The following is an 11905-nucleotide window of genomic DNA, read 5'->3' on the forward strand; positions in this document are numbered from 1 at the left end:
GAAACCAACACCGCGCTGTTGTGGTTAGATGCCCACCTCCCCAATGTGTGGCATTTGAGCCTAGATCGGGTGCCCATTCCCTCCGTGCCCGCCTCCACGGAATCACCCGTCGCGGTGCGAGGATTTCGCGGGAACTCCTCGTCGACCGTAGGTACGTCGTGGACTCGCCACTATGGGGCACATGGTTCTGGGACGAGCACAACATGTGCTAGCAAACCTTTTTTTGCTGGTCGTGGTCGTAGTCCACCCCGTGTGTCCCAGTGTGTGGCGTGCGCCTTGTGCGTGCGCATCGAGCCCGTCAATAGTGCACGGTCGCATGCGGATCCGCGGCCTGACGGGGACATCGTCTCCCACCCTACCATCGCCGCCACCCCCGCAACCTCTTGCCATGACGGTCGAGAAGGAGGAGCGGATCCAACAAGCCGTCATGGAGGACTCCGAGAGGGAGTATAGGCGCTAGCACGAGGAGTGGGAGGGCCGGCAACACATGCTTGATCTCTCGGCCTCCGGGGACGTTTACGTCCCTGAGCTTGATGTCAAGGAGGAGGCGAAGGAGGAGCCCGTGGAGGAGGGTGCATGGGCTTCGTGGTCACCACCCCGAGCACCGCCGCCCCCGCCTCCTCCGCAGCCTGTACACACGTGGCCTAATCTGGAAGTCATCACCGCACCTCTATACGCCCCACCTACAACAACTTGACGAGCGACGACGAGGATGGTGGCGCCTAAAGACGACAACTATGACGGCATCGTCGGCGTCGGCGAGAACTTCTTCAAGGCGTGTGTATAATGGTTAGTCCGTGAGGACGGCGATCTTTTGAATAATTTATTTAAGTTTTTAGCTATTTTAAAATGCCTTGTTTATATTTTACATGTATTTTTTAATATGTCCACCATGAATAAGTTGCGGCTCAGGCCGCGCGTTGGGCGCCTTGACGTCAGGCCAGCCCGATCCGGACATCGGTCTCCGTTTTTCTACCCCAAACGGGTCAAACCCAAACCAAACACACGTATGTTTGGAGCCGGGCATAGGAGTTGGCCTTAAGAGAAACTCCAACGGGGCGACCCATTGCGTCCGTCATCATTTGTTTGGGTTCGCGTGGACAAAAGTGATGGTCCAACGCGCCAATCCGTTGCCAAAACGCGTCCGTGCTGACCCATTTTCGGCCCAAATTTGGGACCGAAATGCGTCGGCACGGATGCGAAGTGGACGCGCGCGCCCTCTCGGTGTCCGCCCCAACCACCGGCAGTCAACTTAATTTATGACAACTACCCTCCATGGGCCCACGCGTCAGCGACTGCGGTCGGCCTTTTTTAATCCGAGCGTGCGGTGGAGTTCGGCCTCATCTGCTTCCAAAACCCTCCCCCCAGTCACCATCTCGCCACCTCGTCGGCGACCAAACCCTAGCAAACAACCACGACCGGCTCCTTCCAAAAGAAGGGCAAAGGCCCCCGTCTACCCCCGCGCGATCCCCCCGCCGGCCTCGCGAGCGTGTCAGCGTCCCAGTGCACCAAGCGCGGTGGCACTGGAGCACCGTGTCCCGCTGCCGTACCCCGATGTCACCCTCCCGCACAACTGGCATATGGATCCGGAGAGGATCCCGGTGTCGGCCGTGCCGCGGTCGATGCGGATGCACGCGGAGGAGGTGAGTTGTCGGCGGCGTCAGCTCACGCGAGAGCAGCGGCTCAACCCTGTGTACGCAGCCGACTCTTCCCATTGGGTGGTCTGGTTCACGGTCGAGCATGAGGAGCAGCGCCGGCACGGCTTGCAGCCAGGAGGCCCTCCACCGCCCCCGCCCGTCGTTACCAACGAGGACCAGGAGGCGGAGGCCGCCAACCAGGCGGCGCTGGCAGCCGTTCTCCGTGAGAGCGAGGAGGAAGAGCGGCGCAATGCCGACGAGGAGGAGGCGGCGTACGAGGCGCAGCTCGCGACCGTTCTCCGCGAGAGCGGGGAGGAAGAGCGGCGCAAGGCTGACGAGGAGGAGATGACTTACGAGGCGCAGCTCGCAGAGGCCATCGCACTGTCCGTTGCCGACGGCTGTGTCGTGCCACCTCCGCCGATGACCGAGCCCACGGAGCCACAATGGGAGGTCTATCAGTGGACTGGCTCCCTCCGCGAGTGGGTCAGCGTGCCACCCATCTGGTTGGGCGCGACACCGCAGCAGGAGGAAGCCTACCTCCAGCACTAGAGGTCGCAGCACCTGACGACGGAGCGCGCCGACGACCGTCGGCAGATGACGCTGGAGAAGGAGGCGGAGGAGGAACGACGGGAGATGGAGAAGGAGGAGCGCGCTCGTGCTGCGCTGCCACCGCCACCAGCAGCCCGTGCCGGCGGGATAGGCGATGGAGGCGCAGGCAGCTGCGCTCTGGAACACGACGTTTTCGTGGGCGGGCTCTGCGCGTACGCTGGTTGACCTCACCGACCCCGACGTCGCCTAGAGCTGCCTTGTAGTTTAGGTTTTTTTAATGTTTAATTACTGTAATGGGACGCGTGGACTATCGTCGGCCTTCGTGACCGACTTTTAATGTTTAATTGATGTTTGTTTATTATTTTTAAAGTTGTTTTTTTTTCATGTGCGGCAAAATGGACCAGGCGTGCATTTGTCGACTCAAACACTGAAGCGGACGTTGATATTCGTTAGACCGATTGGACAAAAAACGGACAAAATCATGCTTCGTTTGTGTCTACCGGTTCAAGATGCTCTAAACGAGAAGATGACTAGGCAAAAGTTGTAGAAGGCGTACTCGCCAAAAAACAAAAACTGTAGGAGGCGGTGCAGGATTTGGCTGTGAGCAAGCGTTTGGCAGGTGGCCATGCCATACGTCGCCTTTCTCCTTCGTTTCTTCTCGTGGCGGGTCCTTGGTTGCTTTTTGAGTGGAGTGGACGGACGTCTCCGTTCTTTCTAGCTGCAACGTCTTATCGCTCGCGCTTCCTTTCCTGCTCCCAAGAATGAAAAAAGTTTGTTATCCATCCGTGTCACCGGGCCTGATGTTTCATCTCTCTCGAGAGTTTCCTTTGCGCAAGGAATTGTGCCGGTTGGTAGCTGCCGATCTTCATCGTCCATCTGCTCTCAGACTCGAAAAATATTTATAGATATAAGACGACGCATGGACGAGTCGCGTTTCTGCCATGCATCGGCCGTCACCGCCCGACGCACGATGATATACAGTTATGAGTTCGCAGCAACAATAATTGGCTCCAGCCCGACGCACGACAACTGCACATATGATGGATGCAATACAAACTGCACATGCTTCTGCACGACAGCTGCATATATATGATAGACGAATTGCGTGTCTGTCTACGCATCATGGATGATGCATACAGCTGCACATGCTGTCTCGTAGCACCAGAGAACGGAGCATCAATCAAACCTGCACGACACACTTATGTCTGCATAATTTTCGCATCACGGACCGGCCGCCCAACCCAATGTTTCCACGACATCAACACTTGAACATGTACGCACCATGCCATATTCTCCAATCACGGTTCAAATCTCCAACATGGCCAACAAGGACAGAGATAGCTCCTGCAACAGAAAACGGAAAAAAGAATAGGCTTGACACTGGTTGCTGCACTGCATCGCGCAATGCCACCACTCTGCCGATTGTTACGCCCAGGGTGTTATGGTGATGAATACTCCGTCCGTCCCAAAATAAGTAGTACAGCTTTGTACTAGAACTAGTACAAAGTTGAGACACTTATTTTAAGACGGAGGAAGTACCTCCTCTCATGACAGCGTCCTCTTGACGTCCCTCTCGCTGCTGCGATCATGGCTACTGTGCTCCTTCCTCTTTAGACTGCCGGGCTCGAGGGAATGGCATTCTTGACTGTCCATGGCTTCGGTGTCCTTTCTCGTGTGAGCGGCATTCTCATGATCCTTGTCCATCGTTTCCACTGCATCCATCGCTGATGGCGACGTATTGGGGCCTTCATTGCTAGTGCCAGTGCCATCCCTTGCTTCGGTTTGTGCTATCCTCTGGTTTGAGTCTTGCCTTTCAGGGTGATGCTGGTTATGTCCATGGCAGTCTGCCGAGCTCGATTGCCTGGATGCTGGATGGTTTTTATGCACAGGAGGCTCCTCAGCAGCTCCAGGAGCTTTCTCCAGGGCATGTTGATTGGCTAAACTTGCAGAGCTGCTTTTATTATCAGTCCCTTGAGATGGTGGTGGCCCATAGAGCTCCATCATTTGGTTGCTAACCTCTGAAAAGAATAATTACAATCAACGTAAGCATGGGCCCTTAGTATGTCTTTTTATTTTTTGCGGGAGCCCTTAGTATGTCTTAGAGTATGCTCATGTGCATGACATTCCCAGTGTACGGTGTAGCCCAGAACACTAGTGCTCAAAACCATCCCTTGTGCTCATCACAAAATAACTTGTCTTTGACCTAAGCAACCTAGTTCCACTACCAGTTTTGAATATATGATAAATTTTGGTCTTCCAATTCTGGGGTTCCATTGACAACTAAAGCATGATAAGATCTGATGTAGAGACGAGAAATACTATCCTTACGAAAGTGAATACTGCAAATAGTGCAAATATGCACAACTGACCATATTTAGAGACCAACCTTCCAACTGCCATGGGGTTACATCAAAATCTTGCCACCAGACCTTCTCGCCATCTGCTGGAAGCTTGACTTTAAGGAACTTCGCGGCAAGGAAGATTGCGCCGGCCGCAATATGTTGGGGCTTAAATTGCAGGCAAAGAGATGTACACAGCCTGTACACCCCTTTTAAGGAGTAGTAAATAGGCATAACAGGGGATTAGTAATTTTTAAAGAATATAAGAGTAGTCTTAGCATACCCATCATTGACAAAACTCCAGGCAACTTGAGCAAGTTCCTTTTGAGCAATCTTGAGTTTTTTTATTGCTTCAACCAAGGGCTTGTATGGGTGGTGCACATTGAAGTCAAAATCAAGTGTTACAAGCACAGCACGCTCCCCAATTAAAAGAAGTTTCTTCTGTTGTTCATAGACTTCCTGCACAAAACAACACAGATAGTCTCAACTACAATTCCTGTCACAGTTATCAGGGAATACAATGCATCGACTGTAAACGAAAACTTGCAGCTGTATGAATAATAGAAGTGTGGGGAAACAAGGATACCACTGGCAGCTAGAAAATGAGTATCAAGATAGTATCAACAATAGAACATCTAACCTTTTTCTTAATTCGAGCAACAGCGCCAGGATCCTTTTTGTGGATGATCTCATAAGAAATTAGTATGACATCCTTCAGGGGTATGGGTGTTTCTTCAACTTTACCAGCCAAGAACATGCAAACTGTGGCTATTGTCTGCAGGTTATAATGAACTTACATTGATAACTTGCAATGAGCAGTTGATTTTATTTTAAGCGCTAACCCCAACAAATAACAAATTGCATGCCACATGCTCTATGTTGTACGCTACACACACAAAAATGCATGTCTGTTCTGCAGAACTGAACAAGACTACCCATATCATCATGGAATCCAATAAAATATAGGATTTACAAGTGCCAGCAAACTAGAAACTACAATACTGCCTACAAGTGAAAGCAAACTAAAAATGTGTGTGTTTCACATATGGGTGGCAGCACTCATGATTGAACACATGTTAGAAAAGTATAACACTGCCTACCATGCATAGAATGTGCATGATATCTGACAACAAACATGTACAAGCCCATACAGATTTAAGTAGGGCTTACCAGTCTGTCATTTTTGGCATGAGATTGTCGAAGGAAAAAACGATGACAGAATACTATAGCTGTAGCAATTGTCACTGGAGGCCTACATTTTAAAGCCATCCGTCATAAGAAGGAAAAATACACTATATAGAACTACTAACATGCAAACAGAGCATAATTGATGGAGTACTATACATGGATATTTACTGATTCATAAAGTTTCATGGTGCAAGTATTCTCAAGACACATAAAGGCCTAAACAAAAAATGCTAAACAGTGCTAGATCTTTCATGTTGTCATTAAACAAGGATGTCATGTGATCACCCATCGCTGCATGCTCGACAAGAACGGTGGCATATAAAGTAATGAATCAATGAATATAACACTGGAGTCAAGGGCCAATGCACTAAGAAGTTCTGACAAATCCGTGTGCTTCTTAAAAAAATATAAACCCCCTTTTAAAGGGAAAAACTGAACAGTAGTTATGTGGTCACATGCATATGTACCAATTTGTTTCATTGGGTTCACAGGCATGTGCTGGCACATCTCTCGGCAAAACAGAAAGACCTATGGCTTGATGATTGATAGATTTACCATCAATTTATTGAACAATTCGTTCAAACCCATCTCTGGATATTGTCAATAAAAATAAAGCTAACAAACAAACTTCAAAGTTATATGGAGTATGGCTAAAAATCAACGTATGCATTAAACCAAATGCTTAGGAAGAAGAAAAACTGGACAAGTCAACAATCAAATAATTATTAAATGTCTAATATAGCACGGATATTGCATGATTAAACACTTATTCAATACAATCAATTAAAACGCCAGGAAAAAATGGACAAGTCAATTCTTGATGGGGCAATGATTAAATTGCCACATGAGCAGCCCACACATGCTTGGGAACCTATCACAATAAGAACACTACATGTTCCTTTCAAACCTATACATATGTCCCCTCGATCAGCAGAGGTAACGTTTCTAATCTTCTGAATAATATTTGCACCCCTAATATCTTAACAATAATTCCACTAAAGGCAGGCTTGATTCGCAGCCTAAGACTGTAAGATGCCAGACATTTTTGCCTAACTCAGCTGGTACAGGAAAATGGCACCACAGACCACAACTTAGCTTGTCTACATGGCGCTTAGAACCCAGCTGGAAAACTGGTTGGCATGCATAAGACGTGGCTTTGAATCAAACACTTGCCTAACTTGGTCAAACTAGCAACGAGAGTGACAAACCATGGCAGAGCTTGGCTCCCAACTAAGGAGAACCCGAATATTTTGTCTGTTAGAGGTGCAACCTAGGATACAAAATGTAGTCATGTACACTAGAAGAACGACTACGGTCAACAACAGAATGCAATCATTTATGTTTTAGATGTGCACTAGACTTTCCTTGGATTTGGAAATAAAATGTGTATGAGTGAAACGAGAAAGAAACAAAAGCTGGTTAAAAGAAATAAGCTATAAGAAAATATCCAGTTGTCTACAGAAACTTGGAGAGAGCAGGTAAGGTTCAAATAATACTGCTAAAATAGCTTGTTATACTTTGCAAGAAAATAAGTAACAATAAAATAATTCTCAAAAAAAAGTAACAATAAAATATGCATGGTACTATTTATTCTTACACTTTAAGCCTCACTCCCAATTCCTGAAGAAAAGTGCAGTATGACTTGCGAAGGTAAGACTCCTTCTTCAGACTAATGCCATCTCTTCTTGAAAGGGAATTCTCCTCTATTTCTTTTCTACTAAAATACCACGAGGCACCAAGGTTGCCATCTTCAACGCGTTTATCATAGGGAAATCTATAGGGGCTGTTTTCCACAACTCCATATTGTGAAGAATCACTTGTCTGCATGATATCCATGTGATGATTTTTCCTGTTTTCTTCTAAAGAACCTGGAAAAGTGAGATATATTATGTCATCGCTTGCAAACTTAACACCGTAAGCATGCATAAATAGGAGGAAGGTGCAACTACGCATGTAACTAAATGCATATACACATTAATTTCAAATTTTAACATTGTTGAAGTCGTGAAGATACCTTTTCTCTACCGTCGTCTGTTTGCAACAAAATTCATATGACAAGAACATGTGCACTCGAGTAGGTAACCCTAGAATCCTAGATGGAACTGGAGGGGACTTCAGTTAACAGGTAGGTATTTGTGTTATGAAGGTATTTTCCTGGCTAAAACACATGGTTATACATATCACTCAGACAAAAGTTAGCGAGTTTTTTACCGAAAGTCAAAACTCACTACAAGAGCACAGGTAACCTCGTAATTGGTGTTGTGGGCAGGGGAAAGAAATGTATTATCAGGCCTCGAGTAACGCAGCTCTCCAAGCTAAGCTGTGTAATTTTGAAGCAACAGAAGAAATCCTCTAAAACTCAGCATTGCCAAATCTTACTAAGACCATAGCTTTAGCAAATCTTACTAAGACCATAGCTTTATCAAAGCTAACAGAACGAATGTGGAGGCATCACCGACGTGATATCTTCATGAGGTCACATGTTGGGCCTAAAGCAAGCGACTGTATTCGACCGGCAAGAAACTAATCCTAATATGTACATGAGAAAGACAGCCTCCAACACATCTTAAAATGCACTGTGGAAGAAAAAAAAACATAAACTAAATTACAAGTGAGCAACATAACATTGTGAAGTGTAGAAGTCTCAAACCACCACAAAATTCCAATTTTTGCACGATAAAGCCCACATTTGCAGGACTAGTTCACTGCAATTGAAGATCAGTAAATCCAACTACAAGAGCTATAATTCCTGAGAAACTATAAGTGTGCTCCGGCACGAATACAACACATAATGGGTAATCACAATTCACAACTTGTTTTGTTGCAAACAGACGATGGTAGAGAAGAGGTATCTTCTTATTTATAGACACACACTTTTCATACACATAACAAAAACATGTGCACTCGAGTAGGTAACCCTAGAATCCTAGATGAAATTGGAGGGGGCTTCAGTTAACAGGTAGGTATTGTGTTATGATGAAGGTGTTTTCCTGGCTAAAACACATGGCTATACATATCACTAGAAGTGGAATAGAATAACCCGGTTGAAGGGTAATGATCATACGTCTGTAATGCATTGTACGGCCCAGAATAGGTCCTATTCTTCTACCTTTTCCAGGTAGTCGATGGCTATTCACAGCTACCACCTTAACACCAAAGAAGAGTTCGACCCAATGCTTTATTTCTGTCTTAGTGAATCCCGATTCGACATTAAAAGTATATTGATTCTTTCCCAATAAACGAAGACTTTTTTCTAGTGCCCAGATCGTTACGCCTTTCGTGCGGGTCGGAACTTACCCGACAAGGAATTTCGCTACCTTAGGACCGTTATAGTTACGGCCGCCGTTCACCGGGGCTTCGGTCGCCGGCTTCCCTGTCATCAGTTCACCAACTTCCTTGACCTTCCGGCACTGGGCAGGCGTCAGCCCCCATACATGGTCTCAGACAAAGTGCGGCTTTTTACCAAAAAGTCGAAACTCGCTAAGCAAAGGGTAACCTCATAATTGGTGTTGTGGGCAAGGGAATGAAATGTATTATCAAGCTCACAAGTTTGACCAGCAATAACACAAAAAAAACCATTGCACCCCAATGCCTCGAGTAATGCAGTTCTCCAAGCTAAGCTGTGTAATTTTCAAGCAACAGCAGAAATCCTCTAAATCCCCACCGACACCAACATAAATTCCTGACGACATTTAGCTACACCCAGTCCTCCAGGCACCTAGCAACATCAATTTACTGGGAAACTGAGCATGCAGTTGCGAGATTAAGCCCGTTCGGATTCAAGCGAGTAGGTTCAGCTCAACAACTACGCATCAAACAGCTCCTAGGGTTGCTCCCGCCCAGCAACAATCGCGCATTATATAATCCCGAAGCGAGCCACGAGCACCGGATCCCTCAATTGGCAGGCGCAATCATGCGAACCGGGAACTACGGAAACAATTTGATCGACTTTTTATGGATAAACACATCGGATCAGAGCAGAAACCTGAGAGGTGGTTTGGCGAAGGGTGCGGACCGACCGGCGAGCGTGCGGGGCGGATACGCACCGGGATACACGTCGCGCGAGGAGAGCTGCCGCTGGCAACGGCGACGACGACGGCGGCGGATTGGCGCCGCGGAAGCAAAGGGGAGCCTGCACCCCTACCTGCGACTGCGAGGCTGGGTCGGGACCGCGCAGAACCCTAGCCGGTTGATGTGTTGCCGTGCGCCCGGGTCCGCCGTTTTACCCGCAACCATACCGGGGGTTCTACTAGGGTTCGTACTCGTTGCAGCCTGAACTTTGATTTGCTACCCAACACGGACACCTCCAGGTTGTCTCTTCAAATATTCATATTCAAATTGTATGTACATACTTTTTTTTATAATAAAATGGTAAAGTAAATCAGAAATAACTCGATGCCATGGTAAGGATATCTCCAACCGACCCCACACCGTCTACATCCGCCCGGTCCGGACCGTGCGATACGGATGTGTTGTGTCGCCCAACACGATCATGCATCGACCCGTTCAACGGTTGTGAAAGTCTGAACAATAGCCATGTTAGACTCCGGCACCTCAAGCCCACTAAATCACCATTTTCGATCCCATTTTTTTTCACTCCGTCACTTCTCCTCATTGTTTGTATATGTACCCTTCACCTTTTTCACCATTGTTGTACCTCTCTCGTCGCCACACGCGCATTGCTGGACATTCGCAACCAGCACCGACGCACATGCTCGTCTTTTACGATGATATTGTCCACCCTAGAGTTGTTTATACTCACGTACACTTTGTTACCGTGTCGATGACCTTCATGGCGGTCATCACGTCCGACGGGTGTTCGGTCAAATGTCATAGAGCTTAATTTCGGACACCGTGTTGTTTTTTAGAGTAAGAAGGATGATGGGTACTCGACCATTTGGAATGAGTTGTTGTGCAATGTATGGTTGGCCCTATCCGCTGATATCATAGGCAAAAGCAAAAGGGAGGACCTTTTGACATCAATTGCATGAATCAATTCACGCACGAAAGCACATTGCCTCCTACAACAAGCACATCATCCATGGTTGTAATATGGGGTCGTTATCGTATCGATGGTACGCCATCCAGACCATCATCATTAATTTTTGTCACGTCGTTGCCCAACTGAAGGCAAGGTGGCCATTGCACGCGGGAGAGGAGGAGATCCTAAGTTTTGCTTCTTCTTCCTCAACTTGTTGATTGAATTATTCGTTCACTTTATGTTGCTCTTCACACTGTGTAGTCCGTGCGTGTTGTCGTGATGTACCACATGAAAGGGAGACCGCCATTAACGTATGCAGACTGTTGGATGAAGCTAAAGGGGTTGTGTGTGTGGGACGACATGATCCGTTATTGAAAAACTTGTTGGGCATCAATGAGAAATTGTTGTACTATACTTATTTGCATGCTATGTATGGATCATTTATGCTATTTCTCTATCACAACTTTGATGAATATCATCCGTTTTGCATGAATTTCGTCCGCTAAGTCGAACCCGACTTGAAATGTGTGCGAGCAGGGTTGGATGGCCGGCAAGTGGACCGCGACATCCACCTACGATGTGTACATGGTGTACCCCCTTCCCCCCAAATCACCTACTGCACATTGGCATAGGCGCCGAAGAGGAAACAATGGGGAACCCAATGTCAATAATGCCACCGCCAACGACAACGAGGCAATGACGGCAACGTCGATAATAATGGAGGGGAACCTCAAGCCTCCCCAGTATGAAATGGCAGTCCCGAAGAAAATCCCAAGGACTCTGATCCCGACGACCTCTTTGAAGGGGTCGAAGACAATTACATGTCGGATCTGAGGAAGACAAGAGCCTTCGCACCGAGGACTTTATCGTCCCCGAAGACCCCATGGAGCAAGAGCGCTTCATGCGGTGCCTCGTCGTCATTGCTCGAAGCATGAAACGCAAGTAGCAACAACTGCAAGCGAATGCGAATGCGCTGGACGACAAATGGGTCGAAGTGCTCTTGGTCGAACAAGACCTTGAAGACCGACGTCGTAACGCGCCTAAATCATACCACACAGGCGTCTACTGCCAGAGTTCAACAAAGAACTAACCACCGCCGAGCTTGACCGACCCCCTAGAGGTCGGGATAGTCCAGTGCGGGAAAACGTCACCACCAGACCAGTGCCACGCTGTTATGGAAAATACCTCGTCGATGACCAAGACCCTCACGA

General features: G+C 47.6%; 1 protein-coding gene across 2 annotated transcripts; it reads right to left on the reverse strand.

Annotated features, from left to right (window-relative positions):
- Positions 1 to 3362: 3362 nt before the first annotated feature.
- On the reverse strand, positions 3363 to 10004 carry LOC123448032 (cyclin-T1-3-like). Of its 2 annotated transcripts, none has more exons than XM_045124799.1 (7): positions 9699 to 10004; positions 7311 to 7581; positions 5696 to 5777; positions 5166 to 5300; positions 4809 to 4984; positions 4573 to 4724; positions 3363 to 4204 (listed from the first exon to the last, which is right to left on the reverse strand). In XM_045124799.1, the coding sequence occupies exons 2-7, from the start codon at positions 7547 to 7549 to the stop codon at positions 3732 to 3734; spliced, it is 1257 nt and encodes a 418-aa protein (XP_044980734.1). In that variant the 5' UTR covers positions 7550 to 7581; positions 9699 to 10004; the 3' UTR covers positions 3363 to 3731. The 2 variants fall into 2 exon arrangements, with proteins under 2 accessions (XP_044980734.1, XP_044980735.1); XM_045124800.1 differs by having other exon boundaries at positions 9760 to 9937.
- Positions 10005 to 11905: the final 1901 nt, after the last annotated feature.

Source organism: Hordeum vulgare, chromosome 4H (genome assembly GCF_904849725.1).
Source record: "Hordeum vulgare subsp. vulgare chromosome 4H, MorexV3_pseudomolecules_assembly, whole genome shotgun sequence".
NCBI lineage: Eukaryota > Viridiplantae > Streptophyta > Magnoliopsida > Poales > Poaceae > Hordeum > Hordeum vulgare.

Excerpts from the sequence above, each read along its gene's own strand:
- LOC123448032 (XM_045124799.1), bottom strand. The coding sequence starts at position 7,549 with ATGGATATCATGCAGACAAGTGATTCTTCACAATATGGAGTTGTGGAA. Across the intron at positions 4,985-5,165 it reads TTGCTCGAATTAAGAAAAAG|GAAGTCTATGAACAACAGAA; the intron begins GTTAGATGTTCT and ends TGTTTTGTGCAG. Across the intron at positions 4,205-4,572 it reads AACCCCATGGCAGTTGGAAG|AGGTTAGCAACCAAATGATG; the intron begins GTTGGTCTCTAA and ends TATTCTTTTCAG.